Below are 25864 nucleotides of genomic sequence, written 5' to 3'. Positions count from 1 at the left end.
ATGTCAAAACACTCGAATCACAGATATGTGTGATGTTAACGATGAGTAACGTGACTTCCCTGTTACACAGGACAGTTTGTGCAGTCCAGGGGAGAAGTTGCGTTGGTCACTGTAGTGGTTCCTGACAACTTCCTTGCTGGTGTGGGAGACCACATGGTCTAGGAGAGAAGTCAGATGGGTCAGTGGAGCCTGTGTGTAAGGATGTGAGGTGCACTCTGTTTCTCTCAAGGTATTCCTGTAATCCCCCCATTTTCTCTCCAGGGTTTTGCTTGAAATTGGTTCTGAGTCTCCCTGGATTCTCCCCAGGTTTCTCTAGTCTCTCCCCATATTTTCTCTCTCTGGGCTCTCTATTGGAGGTGTCTTCCAGGTCTCTTTTGAGTGACTCTGAACAGTACCAGTTATAGTCTGGTAGAAAATGGCTGATTCCTGATTGGCTTATCCAAATTCTCTCAGTGTCTCACGCTTCGCTCTTTCCTCGCTGCCTGCCCTTTCTAAAACTATCTCCACACTTGCCCCATGACACATTTGCAACTTTCATAGCAATTAACAGGTTATTTACTCTGAAATTGTTCCCTTATTTTTCTGTATTCTTTTATAGCTAAATTTCAGCCAGGCCCAACCCATACCACCCGCCACACAATCTAGCCTTTACTCTATACACAATCTTGTAACTCTTCCTATACATTCATTCCATGTAATCATCAGCATGTTCCAGTAATCCCTATGGCTTGTGCAACTAAGTAGGCTTCCAACCATCCTGTCCATATTTATACCATGGCTAGGACCATTGTTCCTTGGAGGCAGACCTGGGGATTGGGTTAATATCGTTAACTTGCCAACAAGCTTTACCAAATTTCCACGTATGCTTTCAGGGGTAGGCAACACGTAATTTCCTCCGTCAGGCTTCCTCAACCACAGCACATACTTCACAGTCCCGAATGACGTGGGTAGTCACTGATAGTGGAAGATCTGTTCCTCATTCTCCAGCCTGGTGCAGGTATCATCTTGGCCTCTATGGCCTGCTATCTCATGGGCCCATTGGGCCATGACTGATTCTCCTTTGTGTTGCCAGTCTAGTTTCATTGTTGCAACCAGGGCTGTGATGTCCTTCTTTGTACATTGGTTGGCTTTAGCGTTTTGGCACTCTTCTGTGGCCCAGTTGTTTGGATGAGTGCACTCACATGATGTATGAATACTCATCTTTGCTGCAGGCAATTTCTTGCCACACCTTGGTGGCCCAAAAGGGTTTAACTCAACTTCCCAAATGTGCTCACTGGGTCATCGGGGCAGACCACTTATTCCAAGTATGGGCAGTAGTGTGATGGATGGGTGACACCCGTTCTTTGAACATCCAGTGTAGTACAGGCAATTGAAGCACTTATGTAAGTGGTTGTTCTGCTCCTGGTATCTCAGATGCTGTTTGGACTCTTTCATTGGTGGAAAGGGTCTTATTCAAGAGAATAAGCTCCTGAGGTGTGTAATTATCTTCTGACCCCTGGTAGCTGCAGTTCCAAAATCTCAGTGTCAGCCTTGGATTCATCAGGGCTCCTTTGCCACATATTCCAGGAGATTACATCTCCTTAGGTGACATATAGGATGTCTTGCACTTATTACCAGTTTGGATAGGGCCCAGGGCTGTTTCCTGTGCCACTTCCAGCTTCTCTTGTTGGAAGGCTTGCTGTTGCTTGTGTCCCTGCATAAAGCAATCTTGCTTACACCACTGTTTATAGTTTCGTTAGTCGACTGTATCCAGGAATGCACATTTGTCAGAATCCTACCTTTTCAAGGGAATGCCTGAGCTTCCATTTAGTTGGTAGCTTTGGGAAACTTACTAATCTTTTCTACCGCTTCACTGGATACGTCATCTTCCATCCATTTAACTCCTAGTAATTGTACTTCTCTCTTAGTTTTCAGATTTCTGATGGCACACCTTACCTGTAGGAAGATTTTAATGACAGCTTAACCTTTTTTCAAATATTTCGTCTTTTGTTTGTCCCCACGGGATGATGTCATCAGTGTACTGCTGGTGTTCAAGGGCACTGCCCATCTCTAAGATTTCCTGAATGAGTCTACAGCAAATGGTGACACCATGCATTCAGCCCTGGGGTAACTGATTCCAGGTACACTAGATTCCTTCCCAGGTGAAAGCAAATTGAAGCCTATGCCCTTTCATTATGGGAATAGAAAAGAACATGTTGGCTATGTCAGTGCTGGCATACCATTTTACTACTTCTGTTTCCAATTCTTACTGCAGCTAGAGGATGTCTCTTAAACTAAACCCTGAATTTACTCCCCTATTCTTGTCTACTTTTTTGTAAATAAAGTTTAGCCAAGCCCAACCGAGGTCAACCGCCACACTGGCCAAAAAAACAAAGCATGCTTTCAAACCTGTGTTGTGGATGTGTCTGTGTAGTGTTCCATATGCCCCTCAATGCTAAATGCAACACCTCGTTCCAAGCCCACTTTGACAGCCTGCTGCCTGCAAACAGAATAGTAGTGATGAAGATGGGAAAGGTGGTGGTGATAGAAGAGGCCTAAGCAAACTTCCACCCTCCATCAGATTGACTGACAACAGAAAGGCTCTGCTAAAATCTCTACCACGCAATCTGCCCCCCGGAGCTTGCAGCACCAGAACAGCATTGGTGGGTTCCAATAATACCTTTCAGAATTCCCACAAGGAAACTGGAAAGCAATAAAGGAGGGAGAGCTTAAGACACTAGCAAAAGCACCAGATTAGAAGTAAGAGCAACATTCCTCTCCTCGTAGGCCAGGTACCCAGGCCCTCAGGTACCCACGTTTTGCCACCTTTTCTTCCAGCTAAACCAGTCTGATTCCCACTGCAGGTCCTCATACGTCATGTGTTCCAATCCACAGACCATCCTAAAGGTCCTGCTCTAGACTTGTTTCAGTTTGTTGACATCTCTCCTTGTACCTGGAGCCACCCAAACCAGACACAGTATCTAGATGCAGCCTCATCAGTGCTCTGTAGAGGAAATAATCACTTCCTTCACCTGCTGGCTACATTTCCACTACACAGTCCTGACTACAGTAGGCCTTCATGACTGCAAAGGCAGATTGCTGACTTCTGTTCAGCTCCTTGCTACTCTTCTCCCTCCCATTGGTGACCCTCCAGTCTGTCCTTTTGCAAGGTGCCAGTGCATCTCAGTGCAGGACTGCCTTTATGGAACCTTTATGGAGGTTCATGCTGGCCCATTCCTTGTGCCAATCAAGCTCACTCTGTATAGCTCCCTCTGAATTTCCCTATAGTTTATCAAAGGCTAACAGTCATCTCCAAAATATGGACTGCCAAATGTAGCCACTCCAGGATGCCTGTTCAAGACACAAGCATAGGAGAGTCACTGGATTTACTCTTCAATAAATTCTTGGTTTACAAGCCTTGTACACTTTGACCTTTGGCTGACAGGTAAACAGTCCCTTTCCAGTGGCAAAATAGCTTGACTCAAAACAGAGGAGATGCTGATATCAGTCCCCCAAAGTTACTTCAAGTGGTGTGGCTGGCAGTAGGAACCTTGAGATTTTTCTGTGGCTTCACAGGGCTGTAGGCTATGCTGTAGTAATTGCATAGAGCCCATAAGCAGAAGTCAATGGCAAAAATGCCATATCAGCTTTGCTTATAGGCAGACACTGAGGGCCCTGTGCACCACTCAGGGCAATACGAGGACCAAGGAAGGCTCTGATAGTCTGGCATAAAATGCAACATTTTGTTTTTCCTATACTGCAGTTATCAACACTTAACTGTTACCTGTATTCAATGCAATGTCACAGTAATAACAATCTCCAAACCAAGCTTAGAAAGAAAATTTGAGTCCTGCAAAGCTGCAATTAAGCTACTATACTTGTGTCTTGGAACTGTCAGCAGCAATAAATGCAATCCAGGAACCCTGAAAGACACTTGAGAAAGCACGGGCAATGTTTGGATTCATCTTGTCACTGAGCTAACTAGAAGGTCCAGGTCAACACAGCAATGCTGAATTGTGGGTACGTAGTTCTCAGAGTAAGCTCAAGGCCCGAGACAGACAATAACATGCTGCAGAAAATGGGATTGTACATGGTCATCCCTTGGAACCTATGAACATCCTTTTTCAGTAGGCCTTCTACATGCTTCTTTTCAGACCAACAACTTTGTTCAGCTGCTGCCATTTCCTTCCTTCCTTTCTTCTTCCCTTCTTACTGGGGACTCCAGAAAGAAGTAACAGAAGGAAGCAACTTGAAGCGTTTTATGTGTGATCATTGCAGATCATTAAAAAGGAAAGAACATATGAAAACCAGTTGACTCTCCGCTGTTCATTCCCTTCCACCCTTGCTCAGACCAGGAGTGCAGACAGGTCTGTTTAATTTCTATTTTGTTTTTTCCCCTGTCCAAGGAGCTAGTGCAGCAGCCTGTTGGGTGGGGTTTATTTATTTATTTATTTAAACAAGCATTAAGAGCTCGCTTGTTCTGTTCAGGCACCACCCTAGGTACTACCTGAGGACAGCACAAATAACGAACAGCAGCAGAGGACCAACTGAGTACCCCAGAGTGTAGCTCAATAGTGCAGCAGGGTGAATATGAAATCACAGGCTGGATGAAAGATGGCATGTGCAGCCTCCACCAACATTGCCACACAGTGTTTGTATCGCCAACTTGAGACAATGACAGCAAGAAAAAGGGCAAATACTGAACCTTATTGGGATGGCGAGGAGCAGCACATAAATGTGTCATCCTCCAAGCAGCAACCAGTTTTCCTCAGAGCATAGTCTCAGGCCATGTTCTTTGAGAAGCTGGAAATGTGTTTTGGACCTTTGCACTTAGGAGAGCTCTGCACTTTTCATCCCAGCTCTAAAGACTTAATTTCAGAGTCAGAGAATAAACTATTATTACCAAGTACAGAACCCATGGTGATGACTGTACTTCCACAAACCTTAACATTTTTTCCAACAATGTCAGGAGCTGTGAGATGTAATCCTGGCCACTAAAACTCTCCTACCCATCATACAGATGTTCACAGCTCAGGGGCTTTCATCACGCTGTGAAATACTTATCAAAATAGAAGTCTGCAACACGCGATTCACTGGTGTTATGCTGTAAACAGCAATAACTGGATTCCTTGAGCACCTCAAGGAATTGGACAGCAATGTCATTCACACATGCACCCGTGTTGTTTTGGCACAGCCCTTGCAAAGGTGCACAGGGCAGAACTGAGCTGTATGATTTTTCAGACTCCAAACCAGATTATAGCCTAATGATTATTTTCACTACACAATTAAGACACAGAAACACAAGTTGTTCTTAAAGGCTGCATCAACTATTGGCTGTTCAAGATAATCTGAGCAAACTTTGACAATTAGAGGAAGAAAAGGGAGAAGTTTACGATTTTTTTTAAAATAAACTTTTAATGTGCTATATAGGTATGATCGCTACGAGATCTTCCACCTATATGCAATACTACACACTGCAACACACCACATTTTCACTGTACATTAAAAATTCTGGGCAGAATATTCCTTCATTGGAAAAATATCATACAATCACTTAAATAAACAAAGACAACATTACAGTGCAAACAAAATCCTGGTTTTATTTATTTTGCAATTACTGAATACTTTCTAGAAGTCCTTTTAAAAAATAATCGGAAAAAACTTTCCACAGACAACCAACATTTTCTGAGATGATTTCCTCTTGCTGAACCAAGAACCCATCTGATCCTTGAAGCTGTAATAAAGTGTATACACATTTGTATGATGCGTATTGACCTGATTTGTATGAAGCAAGGGATCCCAACCCGAAATCCGCAGGCAGCAATAAAGTGGCACCTGCTGGCTTCAGCTGACTTTCAATCAGGTCCATGACAAGAAAGTTTTGGTACAACAGTTATCCCCATAAGCTAAGCACAACGTGCTTAGAGAAGCCTGTCAAGGCCTTGGTTAACGATGCTGTTGGTTTCTACTGGTAATTGCTGTTAGAGAGAGTATGGGCTTTTCCGTTACAGAAGAAGAGGCCATAGAACAGCAACAATTCTCAAAAATGCACTTCAACATGCAAAAGAAGAAATATGATATATTCCTGCCCCAAGGGGTGTTATGGAGTTGCCAGAGCCCACACAGGCAAAGACTCAGCAGCAGGTGCAATCTGATTCCTAATCTCTGCGAGCTCTGCCACCTTCATGAACTCCTACTCTGGTGAGAGAAGAATATGTTAACTTAAATGTGCCTGTACGCTCTTGCCGATTGGATGATGTTAGGAGGAGAATGAAGAGTCTGCAAAGATTTTAGGGAAATAAAAAGGGTGTGTAGACGACTACATGAAAAAGGGTGTGTTTGGTTTCACTTGCAGAGGAGTGTTGTCTCTTTGTACTGCATTGTGCCACACTTCTCTCAGAAAACCAGTAAGAAGCAATTCCAACACAGCTTCAAATTCTGTGAGATAGGGACAGTTTGACCCACTACTGTCACTGCACATAATGGCACTGGGTTCCTCACATATGTGTGATTCCCTCCTGTTCAAACTGTGTCGGATGTCATATAAAGAACAAGGCAGGCTTAAAAGGAGGCAGAACTTTCATCACCAATGACATTATATGGGAAATCCTTGAGGTTCTTATCAGATTAGACAATACAATGAAGCACTACTTTTACAGACAGTAAGTGGTTATTCTATTACAATTTTCAGATTTGCATTTCTTTCTAAGCATACATAAAAGGGAGTAGTAGGTAAGAAAGCTGAATTAAATAACACATAATTTCACAGTCCTGTTGCAGTCTGTAAAATACATAAACTGCATATAACCAGTTTGCTGCTATAACAGCTGATGGGTTATTGCACAACATTCTAGACATAGGTGGGAGATGGCACAACGTGAAGACTACCAGGCTATCAATTCCCCAGTTCCACTTTTTGCACAATTATATTTTTTTCACTTTTCCCATTAAATAAGCACGCAGAGCACGTAGAAAATCTCTCTGCAGTTGACGGGCACTGAATTGGCGGGACGAAGGTACAGAGCAGCTTCTGGAGTGCTTCTGGCTGACAGTGACTGAAATACAGCAGGAGGCTTCTGCTCATAGTGAAAATAAACACTGGCCAGAAGGTACGTGTCAAGGGACCATATTTTAAGAATGCCTTGGTACACCAGAAAAACAAATTCTGCTCTGCTACATACCCCAGTTCTCATTTATGCAACTGCAAGAGCCATCTTATGGAAAGTGACACACACTTGTTAGTCTTCTACTTCAGTAAGACAACTGTTTGACCAACCTCATGCATAAATACTAACCCACATATTAAAATGACTCATTCTCAACTACTTAAAACATTATGGTGTAACTGCCCCAAACAAGAAGCTGCCTGTGTCTATGAATGAAACTTGAAAATGAAGACAGTATCCCCTTAAGAGATTAGTGTACCAAAAAAGATAAAAATATATAACAAACTACTTTTTAATTACATTCCCTGTTCATAAATAATTAACAATGATTTGCTCTCACAAAATTATTTTAAGATTGTGTGCCTAGTAGTTCAACATTTGACTACCCCAAAAAACTGCATTAAAAAAACCCAAAACCCACCAAGCTAAGTGACCAGAGCTACAAAGACTTGCCTGCTAGGCAGCTCCTTCTCAGGTCCACCAAGAACACCCTGGGGTGCCTCAGAGTCAGGTTACTCTTTCACATGCAGAAGTTTCTCAGGGTAGTAAGACAATAAAAGTCGCTGGTGTTTTACTGCTGAGTAGAACTTGTCGATTCTTCTCAAAACACTGAGAAAGAACTTTCATTAGGAAGTACTTTTACTCACAGAGAAGCCCTGTGGAAGGTTATCTGTTCTGCTTGCACTAAAATAAGATTTCTTTCTCTTATGTAGAAGCACAGTTCTAGAGGCATGCTGCAGCATGAGAGTCTATACACACAGTCCCATACACAACTGCAGAGTGCCCATGTTCCCAAGAACAAAGGCTGCCGCTCTCCATCACAGACTCAAGCACTGAATTCCGGCAATGAATTATGTGCAACCCAGCTTACCTCTCACCTCCCATCCACAGGAAGGGGTGAGACTAGATTATTAGAGAGTCCGCACAGCCACAGGATAGAGCAGTGACAAGTGTTCTGCCCCTTTGATGGGCAGCTTTTTTGTGGTGTAGTAGTGGATGACTTCAGGAACGCTGTCGAAGGGAGGGCTGTTCTGACCCAAGATGTATTTCTCTTTGGTTTTCGTCAGTTTCATGTGCATAAAACCTTGGCTGCTCCTGCAAGGAAAGCAAAGTGTTAGTTCATGCTTGTGCATAGGGAAGAGGGTAGCAGCACCACAACAGGCTCTCCTTCATGACATAGGGGAATGCAGGAGAACAAAATGCATGTAGTTGCTGGGTGACAGGCCAAGACTGTGGCCAGACTCTGATGGACAGTGACTGCAAGCTGCAAACCCCCATGGACAGTCTAACAGAAAGGCAGCCTAAACTCATATTCTGTTTTCACCACCTGTGCTGTATGGATACAGGTGCAAGGCTGGCTTATCCTGGAATTGATCCAGATGTGTGCCAGAGGAAAACCCCTTTCCTGTCCCCCCCAGTGTTTTCCTGTGAACATTCACTTTTCACTACAGCAAATCATTATTCTGGACCAAAAGGTATCATTGATTTTGGCCTGTCAGAAGTCTGAGGCTCTCTTCATAGATACATAGGCAGGCCATAAGCAGGTGAGGAAAGGCCTGTCCTGTCCTGTCCCATGGATACCTCAGGACATACCACACACCCATCCCACCCTTGCAGCAACTGCCCAGAACATGGCTATGTGCAGAACCTGGTGGCTTCAGCCAGAAAAACTTCCTCAGATGAGCCCATTCCTAAGATTAATGGCATAAAGACTTTCACCTGCACTGTACTGAGCAAAGGCTGCTATCCTGCAGCCCTTCTACAGGCAGAAACCAGTCAGTGACTTCCAAACCAGAAGCATTCTATTCCTAGATGACCTGCCTGCCTGCGCAGTATGCTGCCTCTTTGAGGAAAGGCTCATGATTATACAGGTAGGAAAAGAGTGGCATGGTAACTGCCCTGTCTGTTGCCACAAAAGCAACCCATCCAATATAAGTGCAAGGTCCTGAACCTGGGTCATGGCAATCCCAGGCACAAATACAGGTTGGGCGGAGAATGGACTGAGAGCAGTCCTGAAGAGGAGGACTTGGGGGTGTTGGTGGATGAGAAACTCAACATGAGCCAGCAATGTGTGCTTGCAGCCCAGAAACGAAACTGCATGCTGGGCCGCATCAAAAGAAGTATGGCCAGCACGTCGAGGGAGGTGATCCTCCCCCTCTACTCTGCTCTGGTGAGACCCCACCTGGAGTACTGCATCCAGCTCTGGAGTCTCAGCACAAGAAGGACACGGACCTGTTCGAGAGGGTCCAGCAGAGGGCCATGAAGATGATCAGAGGGTTGGAGCACCTATGCTATGAGAACAGGCTGAGAGAGTTGGGGTTGTTCAGCCTGGAGAAGAGAAGGCTCCGGGGAGACCTTATAGTGGCCTTCCAGTACCTGAAGGGGGCTTACAGGAAGGATGGTGAGGGGCTCTTTATCAGGGAGTGGAGTGATAGGACAAGAAGTAACGGTTTTAAACTGAAAGAGGGGAGATTTAGATTAGATATTAGGAAGAAATTCTTTACTGTGAGGGTGGTGAGGCACTGGAACAGGTTGCCCAGAGAAGTTGTGGATGCCCCATCCCTGGAAGTGTTCAAAGCCAGGTTGGATGGGGCTAGTGGACTCTGGTCTAGTGGGAGGTGTCCCTGCCCAGGGCAGGGGGGTTGGAACCAGATGATCTTTAAGGTCACTTCCAACCCAAACCATTCTGTGATTCTATAATGCCACTCTGACTGGTAGCACCCACACTGCCATATAATACAGTAGGTGGTAGAGCTGACCTCATCTTTTCCCAGCAGTGACCCTTCAGTGTCTTCTCTCTTTAGCATGTCATGTAGGCTATCTTAAGTTTGTACAGTTTAGGCAGAAGAAAACAAGAGCAAAGGACAGCTCCACACCTCAAGATGTTAAAATGAGGCCTAGAGGCTTTTTACAGCTTGCTAACTTTACAGCTCCCTAACTTTCTGGCTCAAAACCATTGTTTCCTCCAAGCCTGTTCAGGGACAAAGACAACAGTGTTAAAACTGCAGTCAGTCTATGTCAGCAAAGAAACCCAGTCTAAGATGACACAGAAAGCTACAGCAGGAAAACAAATCATGCCATATTAAAAGCAGCTCCTCTGAAAACTGCCATTTTCTAGTTAGCACGAGCAGCACTTACTTTGGAAGTGCCTGTAGCACAATCAAGCTCATATCTTTCAGATTTGTTCAACAATTCTCTCAAACTTTCTGGTGAGCACAAACCACCACAGGCACTGCAATTACAGCTTTACATGCTTAAAATCTTGCTCTAAACATCAATTTCTCAGTGGAAAAAAATCTCTTTTGTATCATGATTGCTTTCTAAATTATTTCCTTTAAACAGGGGTGGCATCTTTAAATATTATGAAGAGAGATGTATTGTTCCCTTCCTTTGGTTCACTATCCATCTCCTCATTTAGCCATTGCAAGCTGACTGCCTAAGACTAACAAACCTGGAGATTTTATTTGCACATAGCTTTTTTGTTAAAACCAACTGTTAACCAGGATCTTTGTGGAACATCCCAGATGATTCAACTGTCAGATGGCCATTGGCAGATGAGGTTATCTTCATTCAGTTATTAGTCATCTTCATTCTCAGCTACCTCTTCTGATTATTAAGCGACATCCCTAACAGCCTTCAGTCCAACAACCCCATTTTCTTTTCAATGCAGTATGTTGGAAAACTGGGAGGAAATGAATGACCATCTAACCTAGCATTCTGACTGCTGAAAAGCAGTTATTTCCCAACTCCATACTATCTCATGCCCTATCTCCTTTGTATCTTCTCCCCTTCAGCGAACGTGGTGTTTCTTCACCTTTTAGAATTAGACCAGGTCAAAACGTAGAGTTTCCCTTTTGCAGGTCTTCCTCTTAGTAGTGTTTTGTGGCTGCTTTGAAATGGATGTGGATTTTATTGTTGTTTCTTGTGGAATAATAATTCCATAAAAAAATCACATCCCACTATATTGGGGATGTATGTATTCTGTTTTTCTTCGTTCTCATGTATTTCTGGTTTTTTTTGGTTCTCCTAAAAAAATCGGAGTTACTTTCATTAGGTAAAACCCAGTCTGAATGGAAAGGTCTCAGAAATGGATTTCAGAGGTCATTTTGTGTGAGGAAGAGCAGAGGTGGCAACTGGGAGCTGTGTAAAAGTGACCTCAAAGCTTTGCGGTGTCAAGCATGCCAATTTTCTGTTCACAAAGGAGAACTGAGAGGCAACAACATTCAGTCAGTGAACTGATTCTACTGACTGTTAAGTGTTTGAGCCAATTGTTATCACCACGTTGTTAATGATGGGCTGAGTTCTAATTTCTATCCCTGCTACTTCTCTGGATGTCCAGAACTCTTTAAATTGAGCATTATTCCAGGCTTACTGGTGGATGAAAACAAAGTCATACTTTCAAATACTTTCCTCCTTCACTCCCTTCAAGTCTCCTTTTAGTTTCCGAAAGTTACATTGTGAATCTGTTATCTGCCTTCCTTGTTCCAACTAAATCAACTGAGCTGTCACTAGTTGCAGCTAGAAATATCAAACCAAATATTTCTCATCTTCTAAAATGAACAACAAATTAAGTTGGAAGAAAGTCATCTTCGCACCTTGAAACCATGCCCTTGAATTAAGCACTTCCAGGTGTATAGGATTCGAAACTGTTCACATCTACACTACGGATCCCTGTGCTGCCTCCCCCTCCCCATTTGTTCTTGAAGTCTGTCTTACAGTCTACCCTCTTCTGGTCTGGTATGCCTGGACTCATTGAGAACCAGTGCCTATTAGTAACTGGCAAGGGCAGAATGCATCTACACTTATTTAACAGCACTATTGCTGCTAGACCAGTGACTAGAACTGAGAGAGAACAGAGAGAACTGTTAAGAAAGGAATCCGGAAGTTGTACTCCTCCCTCCTCTCCTCCAAACCATTTCAATCTAAGCTCGGATTTTAGGCAGTGAGATTACTGAAATTTCAGGTAGCTATAAGGAAAAAACCTCATGGTTAACTGGTTGTAAATCAGTTTCTGATTAGTTCTCTTGAGCACTGTGAAGTCTACCTGAACAAGTACAAGCAGAACATATGCCTGATAGTGAGTAGTCCTGGTTTTGGAATACCAGTATCTCAGCTCTTTCAACAGCAACAACTATTGGAACCTGCCAGGCCCAAGGTTTTCAAAGAGCAGAACCTAAATGGCAATCCCAAATTCAGATATGTGAACACTGATGAAAGACAGTGCCTTGGAGAGATCAGACATACGCATTTTACAAGAGAAGATGCTGGGACCTGATCTGTCATGTGATATTGTTACTGTGAATTCTGAATGTCACTATCATTTCTTAAATGTTGCAATAATTCTTTGCCAAGTTTTTGTGTTCAAATGAGGGAAAACAGTAACAAAACAGTGCCACTACAGACAATATTCACTCCTTTCTTTACTTATTGCAACCATTCCCATGAGTTTCAAATATAGAACAGGAGAATTCCTAGTTGCTAATCCCTGCACCAAATTGCTTTGGAACTCTGAAGCACAGGTGTTTACACAGATACAATAATTGCCATGTGACTAATAGTCACACCTCATTTAAGATGTTTTGCAACACAACCATAAAACCAAGTGACTTTGAATTACAGCTTTCCGACATATTTTCCTTCAGTTTTCAAAACCTGATGAGGATGTGAAAGGAATTGTGCAGACAGTACATCAGACTGCTTTTTTTTATCTTATGCCTTAAGTGTGATATAAAACCATTCAAGAAATATTAATTAGATGTTAAGTCTAGTATTTTTTTCCATACAATGTTAATGGCTTTGAAACGTCATTCATGTTCATGATCAGAAAAATAGGCCAAGCCTTCTGAACACTGTTTTTGCTGAAGGAACAGATTTTGTCAAAACAGTTTTTTATGCATTCATTTTGATGAAATGTCACTTGGGCAAGGAAAGACGTAACAACGTTGCAGTAACATAAGAAAAAAAAAACATTCTAGCAATGTAGGATACACATATTGTGTTGCTTTGTTTTTACATTCTGAAATGCCTTTCCATTTCAAAATTTTATTTTACATTATATGCCATCACTTTGAAGAAAACCTACAATGTTTCATGATCAAAACCTATAATGTTTCATGCTAACCTACAGCAACAAAGAAATAAATTAAAATCTCCTCTGAAAAAGAAAAACTCATTTCTTTTCCCACAGATGAATGATTACTTTGAAAAGTCCTTTACTGGAGATTTCAGAGGCTGACCTGTCCATCGCTTTTCCTGCCTCAGCTCTGCTTTTTCAAGTACAGAATATCTGTGCTTGACATCTGTGCTATATCTGACAGCAACTGTCTCCATGGTACAATAAACAATGTGTCTTCCCCCCTGTTAGCAAGGGCTAGCAGTGCCCATTTGCAACAGCATCCAACATGTGATTGAAGACTACTCTATTGAACCCAGGCTCCATTCTCTATAACCAATTCCCATCTACTGCTTTGAAGGCAGTAAGGACGTTTAGCTTGCTGGAGTTCTGCAGAAGTGACAGAATCCTTGCTGTCTGCTAACAGCCAGGTCCTTATTATTACTTTTAGGCCAACAGCAGACTAGTAATACACTTCTAAATACTTCTATTCAACTGCTGATTTAGCAAGCCATCAGAAATCCCACTGCCTCTTTATATATTATATTGACAGGAAGAAACTCATATTTTTTTACAATATCACAACAGTAACTTTCCAAGAATATATTACGTGTTTTAAATCAATGAAAATGTACAAGTTCTAGCATTAATCCAAAAACCAGAACCACCCAAAGTCTATGTTCTCAGCTTTGGAAAACAGAACCTCTTCTACAGATCAATCCTGCATCTCCATGATGACAAAAAACTTTGCTTGCAGTTCCCTTTGCTATTTAGGGAAAAAAACAAATGCCTGTTTATGAATCCATAGGATCAGTATGTCAGTAGACACCATCATCTCTGAATTCAGCTCTGTTCTTCCTCCCATGGCAATGATTATGCAGAAATTAACCTGACAGAGCAGAAAGCAAAGTCCATTACTGGTTTTACTCACAGTTTGCACATTTAGTTGACTTGTGAAATAATGATAATCTAGAATTTAGAACAGCCACTTTCCCTGAAATTGAAATGAGAGTCAGTAAATGAAGCGGTGCAGGCATGGTACACGCTGCTGCAAAGAGCCTTGGGAAGGGGAAATCCTGACTGAAAGAATTAGCTACTAGAGCTCAGCAGGTGTCTGGTCTTCTTTGAGCAAGACTGAAACATTATTATGTTTCAATCCCATACTGAGACGTTGTTCTATTGTTATATTAGGAAGGCAGCTCTATGAGCTTGATGTGCAGTGAAGTCATTGCTGAGCACCTAAAACACGCTTAAAAGTGAGAGATGGCTCTCCTCTTCCCTTTGCACTTCTGCTTCTGCTTCTTTGACCAGCCTGCTTGCTGGTAGAGGAGAGACCGAATATAAGGAGCTCTCAACTAGGCATTTCAATGGCACCCAGAGACTGGGAGCCCTGGTCACAACACAGTTACCGGGAGTACGGATATCCAGTTTTTACCCAGCCTTATGCAATGAAAACTGCGTTTAAGGAAAGAGTGGGAGGGTATGAGTGAGCCAAATACCTACAACCCTGAAGGAATACAGGGAAGAGGAAACAGAAGGAACAATGCAGGGCTGCTGGAGGAGAGTGCACAGCTGCCCTCAGACCTTTGGGGATCACTTTGTTCTGGGAAGGTAAAACATATTCATTCCGTCTTTTGCTATGGAGAATTTAAACAATGGTGACAAGAAGTCCCAGCTCTCTGCATCACAATCCATAGAAAGATGCTTTTTGCCTCAAACGCTTGTCATCAACAATAACAATTCCTTATTTCTAACTGAGATGAGCACCACATGAATCTGTACATCATAAAGACCTCCTTTGATGCCCTAGAGGTGGCCAATTAACATGCAGTTAATTTTCCTTGGGGTAAACTAGGGTATCTCAAAATAACAGATGTTGACACAAGCAACTTAAACCACCCTGATGAATGTTTTATCTACAGATGCATTTTAATTTGGTAACAAAGCAACTCTGATGCTTGTTTCTTACATTTGGAACAGTCATTTTGGAGTTCGAACCAAACAAACAACTCATTTGCAAACCTGGAAAAAACGAAAATTGATCACCGGCTAACGGACAGGACATGAATTCTAACTGCAATACCATGAGTTCAAGAGGATTACGTGAGCTTTAGAGGGGCCACAGGAGAACGGTCGTCATCACAGGGTATATAGAATTAACAGACTGCATCAAGATGTCAGAGTCAGCGCTAGTTTTGACAAATGTATGGCAGAAAAGCTGAAGAGTAGTACAAGAATCTTATGCTCCAGAAAACACAGATTGGAGAAGGTCAGTCATTCAGCTACCTTACCATAGTGTGTTTCCAGAACAGACCGATGAAGAAACCATGTAAAAGCCAAACTGGCAGGAGTAATGCTTGTGAAAAAGGTAAGTAGGCCTGTGTCCCAGACTTACTTGGAAGGGCAGATTCCACATCAGACCCTATCCTGTGAGAAGGAAAGAAAGGAAACAATTCTCTTTGCACTTGTACTGCCTATACCAAGGTCAAGGAGCTTCTTTTTCTCCTGCAAGGAAAACCTGGAAATTTTCCTTTGCTGGAAAAGCAAGTGAGCTTATGTCCCTGCCCACAGCAGAAGTGTTGGACTAGATGATCTTTGAAAGTCCCTTCCAACCCAAACTATCCTATGATTCTGTTCTATGCTATGTTGAAGCCAGCATCTGTAACGTACCCTAATCAGCCTAAGGTAGGTGAGGCAAGTTCAAAGCAGCACTAAGACTGGAACAATGCTCATTTCCTAATTCTGTAGATATTTCATCCTTGATCCTGGACTTTTTACTTTCAAGAGTTGTAGCAATACTGTACATCTCTACCACAGTGTCCTGGTTCCGGCGGGGATAGGGTTAATTTTCCCTGGTATTCCATGCCATGTGAGCCATGCCCACCCTGAGCTGCTGGGGGAGGGGGTGGGAAGTCCCTGCTCGGAGCGGGCTGGGGTGAGCGGCGGGTGAGCAGCGGGGAGCTCTCATACAATCGTGTTTGTATATGCCTCTATCCGTGTTATTGTTGTTGTTTGCTTGATCCCTTTGCTGTTCTGTTAAACTGCCTTTGTCTCAACCCAAGAGTCTTGCCTTTTCTTCCGATTCTTCCCGTATTGGGAAGGCCCGAGCGAGCTGCACGTGGCTCTTTGTTGCCATCTGAGGCCAAACCACGAGACACAGTAAACCACACAAAGCCTTCCTTCCGTGTACGAAGCCAAAGGAATAAAATCCTCAAACAATACAATTGCTTATTCAGCCTGAAACAGAAGTAGCAGGAGCATTTCAAATCAGAACCAGAAAAAAAATAATCCAAGTTTATTTAGTTGAATGGGCATCAAGTGAAGACTAAAAAGCTCTTAACATCCCCTAATCGCAAGGTCCTAATTGAGTGACTGTCACTATACGCCATGCAGAGTCATGCAGACTGACAGTCTCAAATTCTCTCGGTGCCCTTCTGAGCTGAACCCGTGCAGCAATAAACGGGATCTTTTTTCTCTTCTTGCTCTATAGAAGTTATGGCTTAGAAATTGCATTTATTATGTTTTACTGACAAGTACTTACTTCAGTGAAAGAGAATAGTCATGCTTGCTTGTTTGACTATTTCTTACAAGGTAGCTACACTCTTTACATAAACGTAACAGGTTTTCAGCATCCGTCCGACTGATTGCTCCATGATACCATCTAGGAAAAAGCAGAGAGATTAATACACATACATGTTCCACCTCATACTCCTTTCAATACTTTGTTTCTTTAAGGTATCAATAATGGTTAATATCACATGAATATCTTTAAGATCTAACATATTATGGATAAAAAGCACATTGCTTGCATTATCTGAAGTTAACTTGGAGGGCTGTAGTTCCTGTCAGCTGAAGGAAAAAAAATAGATCAGGAGAGGATACAATAGTATTGGTGTACATATTTATGTAAGAAATTCCCACTCAGAGCAACACATTATAATCTCTATCTTGCAAGTAGTAGATCCACAACATACATATTTACTCTATTTCATCCCTATGATACAAAATAACAAAAATAAAACAATCAAAAGCAAACAAAAATAAAATAACATCTGAAGAATATGAACAGTTGACAGTAGAAAGGTTTTGCTAAAATAAATCTTTGAGAAAGAAGGAAAGTGATGAAGTGTGGAGATCTGTAACAAAGACACTTGCTCTAAACTCAGCTTTGACAAATCAGAGTGCTTTAAGCAAATCTCTGGTGGGTCTGTGGAGCGGGTGTGATAAATTCAGGGAAGAAAGGAAATGGGGAGAGGAGAGGTGGGTCCTTCACTAAACTGACCACTACAACTAAAGAACATCCTCAGCACATGCTGCTTTGTATCAGCAATTAAAATCTCACAGTAAACACTTTGACCCTTCCCCCAGGTTTCCCAAGCAATGTAATATGCCTGGCCCTGCACTGGGTCATTTACATCTCTGAGGAAGATGTTTCCCTGCCATTGCCAGACGCACTTTGAAGCACAATGTGACACTACCATGCCTGCAGTATAATGCTTCGTCAGAAGTGCTCTCTGTTATTACCAGGAACTGTCATCAGCCTTGTGGAAAAAATTTTTCTTCCATTTGTTCTAATTTTATTTCTCTGCTGAACTCACTCTAACGGAGATGTTCCAACTAAAAAGTGAGTGAATAAAGACCAGGCAGATCCCTTTGACAGAAGTCATGCTCTTAACTAATTTGTGTTAATGTCAGTTCCATTGTCAAATCTGATGAATATGCTAAACAAAAGTTGGTGCTGAAATTAAAAATTCATTGTGTGCCTGGTTACAACCAAAGTCTGCATTAGAGAAAGCTAAAAAGAGGGTTGTACTATTGTATATTCAAGACAGACTAGAAAGGGAGGCCCCAACAGCTCCATCACTTCACAAATAAAATAAAGACACAGATGCCAATGTTTTCAGGTTGTGTTTTCCTTATCTCCCATTATTTGCTGCTGAAGGATATTTCTCAACAAGCAATTTAAAGACTGGGTTGTCTTCTGAGAGTAAGGGAAGAATATTAACACAAAGTGTAAATCATAAAATGGATTTGGGAGAGTCTAAAAATTATTCCTATTAGCTATAAATATTTTTTCTTCCTTTTCTCCCCAAAGGGACAAATAAAACCAAATTAAATATGATGCAGCCAAAACCAGGGAGATACCCTGGACTCTGATATTCAGAGGAAAGTATTTAATATATTCTTCAGATCTGGTGTTCCCCAGTTGGCAGAGAAGTTCATGGAAAAGGAATGCAGGGCTGTCTCCAGGAAGCAAAACCTGCTTTTAAAAGAGTTGGAAAAAAAACAGCAAAGTATGAAGACAACTGCTGATGGGAAAACATCTGATTCAGAAGTGATGCCTGGAAGCTGTTTTGGCTGAGAGTAAACAACAGTATCCGGAAGTGTAATTGCTTATGAATCATATGCCCATGTAAATGGGACACTCGGATTGCTCCTGTTCCAGCTAGCTAGAAAGATAAGCATAGTGCTATAATCAGCTTAAAGTTCCTGACCAATTTCCTGTTTCAACTGTATTGGGTCTGTTTGCCTTGGGTGTGTCTATTTTTTAAATATCAACATACATGTATTTGTGCGAAAAGGTCAAAGATTCAAATGTCAATGGTGTGATCACAAAATAGTTAAATGACAACTTGTGAAAGATACTGGTACCAAAGCATGGGACATAAAAACCTCAAGACGTGCATGACTTCTAAGATATCCTGGAAAACATAGTCACACAACGCAAACCTGAAAGCAAAATTCAAACATAATCACACATTCGACCTCTATCAGGATCTCCTCCCAAGACTGAAAGCATCCTGATTGTGGTTTATAGAACGTTCTTCCTGACGTCCCTTACTTTCTCAATGCTCAGGTTTCAGCCACTAAAGTGGCCACAGCTTCACTGAAGACAGGACAGCTGCATCAACTATACAGTAAGTATAATCAGTTACTACAGGTCATATAATGCACAACAGTACCCTCTTTCTGAATTGGTCAGAGCAAAACAGGATGTCACCAGATCTTGCGTATAAGGCTGGGAGGAATTCACTTTCAGTAAGACGATGGAAACAACAGTTTTCACTGTTATTGAGGAAATGAAACAAATTCATTCAATTCCCCTGGGTCCGTGCATTAGTAAGTTCATAGTTACAGATTCCTTAATCACAAGCAACTAAATGTATTTTCTTGATATATTATCATACCTTGGTATTTTTGCCTGTTTGGGAAACTTAACCTATCTATGCACTTGTCAACTCGCATGCACCCTTTCCTATAGATCTTTTACTCCTTTCTACAAAAACAGATCAATTTTTGTAGACAAAGATGGAATAGTTTGACATTGCTGTGGAAAGTTAGAATGCTACTAAAACTTGAGCAGTTTGAATTATTATGAATAATAATAATAATAATAAGGTAAAAAACAATAACACCCAATAATCTAAGGTACAATAAATCTAAACTTTTCCATTTTCTGACACATTATTAACTGTGCATTCATTTCAAATCTGATCCTGCATAATAAAGAATCAAAAAGAATCTCTTGCGATTAACATTTGAATAATGAAAGGAAGCAAAACTAGCTCTGCAGTTTTCAGTTATTATCAATTGCAGTTACATATAACTGCAGTTATACTACAAGACAGAACTACACAACAATATATTTAAGAGTCAAAAGTCAATTAACGGATGCTCAATTTCCTGCAGTATTTTAGATGTACTTTTTGAGGCTATGGTGGGCTGGAACTACCCAAATCTGAGCACCAAATTTTACAGTCAAATTTGTAGCCTTCTAATAGTTTACCTATCAGTATCAGTGAGTGATTTCACAATAGTAGTTGGTATTTCCTCTGTTGGAGATAAGTCTACAATCTGTCAATAAGCAGAAGGTTCAAAGGCTGAGGTTAATTGGATGGAATATGACACCATGCAGTTGATTTTATTCTCTGTTTCAATTTAAGTTTCCAAATATTGCATGTAAAAATAGAATGTCAAAGAAAAAGGAATTTCTGGAACTACCTTCTCTCAGATGCAACTGACAGAGGCAATTCTCTCCTACTGAGGATCTGAAATGCAAAAGGATTGCTAATCCTCTCAATACTGCTACCATTCAGGAACAAAGTATTCCCATAAAAAACACGCTCACATCCATGCTAAATTATGCCCTCCCTCTCCTGTGAAAATAAATTCTGCATCTAACTTAGAATGACAGTGTCTGGAATGGGACTGCCTTCAGGGATTCAAGACACAGCTTCCTTGTTTTACTGTGTGAATCCATTGGCTTCTCAAATATCTGTGTAAATTGCTCCACAAGAAGATTTTTCTTTCTTTGTGTAAGAGGGGATTCTGTCCCCTTCTATGAGGCTGCACTTTTGGTATGATACAGGGACAGTGGGTCATTCTGTCACGCAACCAGTCTGTCCAAATGGTTGAAGGAAGGGGTAACAATGAGGCAGGACAGAGGCCACCCTCGTGGATACCAGACATTCACTCCAGGGAATTTCCCCAGAACTTGAGTTTGGAGCTGACAAAATTGCCTCTAAATATCACCCTCAAGTTTGACACCACTAGAGTAGAAATAACAGTCTCTTTTCTGAAAACTTTGTAAGTGGTTTTTTAAGTGTCTTCCTGGAGCAGCATTACTGCCAGATGCAAGGCACATCTGAGGTACTAGAAACATGCCATAAATATATGGAATTGGAATTTGTGCCATTTTAAAGCACAATTTGTATATACGCGATTGATATACACCCTAATGCAATGTAGTCAACACGGCTGAAAGTGGAATAACTGCACATACTTGGCAGATAAAATTCAGTGTTCCCGAGATGACTTTCCTGTTTAACTCTATTTTGACTCCCATAAAAGTTACTTACACTTTACAGAATAAGAATAGTTTTTTGTGAGCACTAACACAGGGGATACTGAGGAGGGAGGGGGAGGTGGACAGCAGGATCTGGGACATTTCCTGCTCCTGTAAGTGGGGAGGCAAAGAGCTAGAAATCAATTACTGTGCTTACTTACATCTGCTTTTCCAGTTGAATAGTTGGATCTATTCTCTCTCCCAGGATCCCACAAAATTCTGGACTGCCATGTTTGATGGGTTTAAAGCCTCCTCCAGGTGCTCTTAACTGCCTGCGCTGGTCATTTGAGGGACAAGGAGATGCTTGCCGTTTCTCACTTCCATTAAATTGGGCTGCAAGATACACAATAATTACCTCTCCAGGCAAGGTTAACAAGGACTAAAATAGTTGTAGCACTTAGAGAGGTTTCACACTTCGCAGGGAGAATAAACATGCACCCGGTAGCATGAAGATGTAGTGGTCTATCTGCAAAGCTATATGTATCAGGTAAAGGCGTTACTTACTATATAAATATGGTCCTAAAACTCTCCTGCTTTTCCAGTAACAAAACCCACAGTCTTCTAAACCTTTTTACAATAATTAGTGCTCATCTTAACATTTGATACTTTCTTCCCTTAGAGATGATACTGTTAAACATGTAACAGTAACAAAGACTGGCTTTCAGTCACCTGCTGTAATTACAACAACAAACAAGTGAGAACATCTAGCCTGCCTCAGTTTATGTGGAATCATCCTAACAGTGGTCTGGGCGTAAATCCAGACAGCTAACGCTCATCTATCCACATCAGAACTACTGTCAAGCAGCAATGAATAAAAACTGTATCCACTTATACAATGCTGGCACAAAGCTTTTGTCTTGAAACACTATGGTACAAAATGATGAAAGGGGAAAATGGCATTTGTTAGTCTCTCTCACAAATTATATTACTCCAAGAAAAGCAATACAACTTATTTTGCAAAGCTGTAATATCTTAGTGCACTGCAACATCTGTGGCAAAGCACATACTAATGATGCCAGCATTCTCATCCTGCATTTACTACACTTACACTTGCAGATTCTACATATCTATAATTTCAAACTATTGAAGGACAGAATACCAACAGAAACAGTGAAAGGAGCTACCCATAGCATCTTCCTGACTTTCACTGCCTTCTATGGTTTGTTTCTTCATCAAAACAGCTCCCAGCTGCAGATGGATTATTGTTTTGAGGTCATCTAGCGGGGACCAGGCAGAAAAAAATTTCACCGTATCAGAAGGCAAACATCACAATGCACATAAACACACACAGTGCAAGCAGCTCCTCTGTGATTTTCAACACCAAATTCAAAGAAAAAGTTATAAGGACAATTAAAGAGACTCCCTACAACAGCATGCATTTAGAACTCAACTTACTATAACACACAGACAGTCAGGCATGTGGCTAGTAGTACTTGCTGTTTTAAAGCAACTCCATGCAACAGGAAGACAGCTGTAGTGTTCAAAAAGATAATGCATACAGAGCAGAGATGTGTTGGGACATGGGAAATGTTTTGGAGCATTTTTTTGTTATTTTTGTATTCTTTCCTCAAGGGGCTTAGGACACTTCCAAATTTCCCCTCTACTCATAGAAAGTAAGCAAAAGTTATTGCAAAAATTGGCCAAATGTTTTTAATAATATTCTGAAGTATGCATGGCAGAAATATGCTGATTATTTCTTAAAATTGAAACTCTGATTTAACCTCATTACTGGATAATGAAAGCTGATTAGCATAACAAGGAGAAACATTTCATGTGTGTACTTGCCAGTGACATACATATATGAACAGCATTGTTATTTCAACTATAAGAAAAACACCTGGATGTAATTTGGGAACTCTCTGAAAACTGGTAAACTTAATGTAAGCTTCTGACCAAACAACATCTTTCAGACACCAAAAAAATAATTTCACAAAACACACATGAAACTCAGTTCTGACAGTAAACAATAATATCTTTACAACATGATGGTTAGAAGCAGGATGTGTTCTCCAAAAATAGCACAAAGTTAAATTTCAGATGGTTTTGAATGTTTTCTCTGTCTGAAAAGCTCAGGCATGTCTCTGGACTCCTGCCCTATTTCTTTTTTTGCAAATTAAATTGGCAGGAAGAAGCAGCCTGAAAGGGATATCCAGGCAGATTAGACTGGCAAGTGCAATACCCAGCCAGGCATCAACCCATGCAATGTTGTTATCAGGACTGAGTTTCAGCTGCTATAAACACCCTCTAAACCAAAGCTCTAGCGTATACAGTGAAGGTTCAGAAGCTCAATTACATGCAGCCGGGATTGTAAAGTTTTTTACTGTTATGGTACTTCTGTTTACATAGCCTTTACAGTTATGGAACTGACTGCATACCTGACCCTTCCTCACTCTCCATGTGGCCTCTTTTCCTCTGCCCTGTGGCTGGTACCATACCCCTCTGGTGGGGGCATGCCAGAACTCCCTTGCTTCGAGCCCCCCAGGGTCCTAGGCACCAGTTTTCTGTGCAACGGCAGTTGCAGCCAGCAGAGATGACCAAGTTTGGCATCTACAGATCCTCCTTCGAGAAGTCCACAATCAGTGCTGAAAACTTGTACTAGATGGCCCTCTTCATAACGGAGGGCCACTTATTTTGTGAAGCAATGCTATGATGGGGTCTACAGACTTCACATACATTTCCTTTACCCAAAGGTTTGCTATCCGCACGTGACAGCCTGGAAAGGCCTGATTTCTCACACATACAGTAAGTCAGAAAGCACAACACACATCTCAGCAGTCAGTACAATACTTCTCCACTGCAAACCTTCCACTGCTTCAAACTTAAAAGTTGGACTTCTTCTTTCTGTATTTTAAACATTTATAATTTTTAGGAGTTAGATTACATATAGAGACACCAGATGAGACAGCAGCTTGAATTTATGCTTGAGCCAATCCTTACGCAATCCTTTGTAACAAATAACCAGGTAATGAAAACATACCTTGTTATAATGAGTGACAGATGCAATCAAAGGAATCTAATTAATCTCAAAAATGTTTACTCTCCTAGCATTTTAAAACAGAACACCGCATGCTGAACCCACAAGGAATTCAACCATATCATAATACTTTTTAATTAAACTTCTTTTTAGCCTCTTACTTCTGTAAAATAATATGTTAATTTAGTGTGCTTTCATAAGAGTTAACCACATAATACTTGGAAGAATATTTTCACATAGGATAGGCCAATCATAAAATCTCATATTGGATGTATTGTGCCTTATTAATTTACAGTTACACGTAGACAAACCAAAAACTACAGATGAAGAAAACAATTGCTAAAACTTAGATTATTTTTTTTAAATCAACACTCAAAAAAACTATTTCAGAATTTACCTGATAAAGACCAAAAAAGTGGGCTTGAATACGATTACAGAACTCAAAGACATAACAAACACCAAATGAGTTGTGCACAAAAAGGTATGCAGTAGAAACTAATACATTTGTTCTTTGTATTTGATGAATTAAAAATCAGCCATTTCATGTAATATGCGCAATACATGAAGAACAAGGTCTAAGATTTCCATATGCACACATATGACTCTTAAGACAATAACTTTTAATACTAATAATTCCATTTCTGTGTCTGCTGTATTACTAATTTAAAAATCTGCAAAGTGTGACCTCACTGCAGACAGATGTGTACCGGTCCCACAGTTTGTATCTCAGTTTTGCTAAAGAATGAATTTTTTGGTTTAGGTATTTTGCATACTTTGAAAGGAAAATTACTTCTGGGAGCACACAATCACCATCCTTGTGTGGAAAGCTCACAATAACTCTGATATTACTCTTAGCCATCGGAAAATTATCAAAACTAGTATGTAAAGACAACCTCAACTCACAGAATCCCTGTACTATGCTAAACCACAGAAACAAGCTGCAAAGAGATAAATAGTCCTAAAGAATTCCACCTTTGAAGACTTAAGTGTCACCTGCTCAGCATTTCTTCCCCCCTGCTCTTTCACCTTCAAACAAAATATGCTTTGCTCAAAAGTAGCTCTACCCCCAAACTGTCCAAGAATACAAACAAGAATGGCTGAACATGCCTCCAGTCAAGTAAACACTGGACAAGTTGGCAAAAAAAACTGGAAGCCTTTCAGTTAACACAGTCAGTTCCTTGCAGGAGCTCTTCGACAGAAATCTGTAGTCACTGTAGACATTCCCAGACATTCCCCGTGGCATCTGGCCTAGCCCAGGGGGCTAGAAGGATGGGGATGAATGAGGAAGCACATCATCCTTCTTCCTTGTGGGCAGAAATGCACACACAGCTAAAAGGAGAGGGTCTTGGGTGATAGGGAGCAGGTGTCTGAAGGTGGGAGAAGAGAAATTCCAAGGAGACAGAAGAAGGTAACAGAGTGGGACCAGGTGTCAGGTAGGAAGATGAATGAGCGAGTCTAGACATAGATGCAGTTATGTGGGACAAAACAAAGGGGAAAAGAAAACCACAAACAAAAGAAAGAAAGCTGGGCAAGTGGTAGACATCATGGCAAAGGGAAAACGGTGGAAAACCCTCCAGAGTCTGGAATGGAGAATACAGAAACTCCATGGAAAACAATGCACAGACCAGCTTAAGACACACCGCAAATCCACTTCTTGTGGCACTTCACATCCCTACACGTCCTGTGGGACATGCTTGTGGATTCTTCCAGGTAGCAGACATCTTACCTCTACAACAGAGTTACTGTGGATCATGCTGCTGTGTAGTAAGGCACACCTGTCAGGAGAT

At 41.4% G+C, this 25864-nt stretch overlaps 1 protein-coding gene across 1 annotated transcript in view; it reads right to left on the bottom strand.

Moving 5' to 3' along the window:
- Positions 1-5382: 5382 nt before the first annotated feature.
- SHB (SH2 domain containing adaptor protein B) overlaps positions 5383-25864 on the bottom strand; it is a 70016-nt gene continuing 49534 nt past the window's right edge. Inside the window, exons 4-6 of the mRNA XM_074570121.1 lie at positions 21265-21436; positions 16799-16918; positions 5383-8240 (exon numbers count right to left, since the gene is read on the bottom strand). Coding sequence (XP_074426222.1) covers positions 8057-8240; positions 16799-16918; positions 21265-21436 — 476 coding nt within the window. The 3' untranslated portion in view covers positions 5383-8056. The remainder of the gene's footprint in view (positions 8241-16798; positions 16919-21264; positions 21437-25864) is intronic.

Source organism: Larus michahellis, chromosome Z (genome assembly GCF_964199755.1).
Source record: "Larus michahellis chromosome Z, bLarMic1.1, whole genome shotgun sequence".
Lineage (NCBI taxonomy): Eukaryota > Metazoa > Chordata > Aves > Charadriiformes > Laridae > Larus > Larus michahellis.
This window is presented reverse-complemented; position numbering and strand designations above follow the sequence as displayed.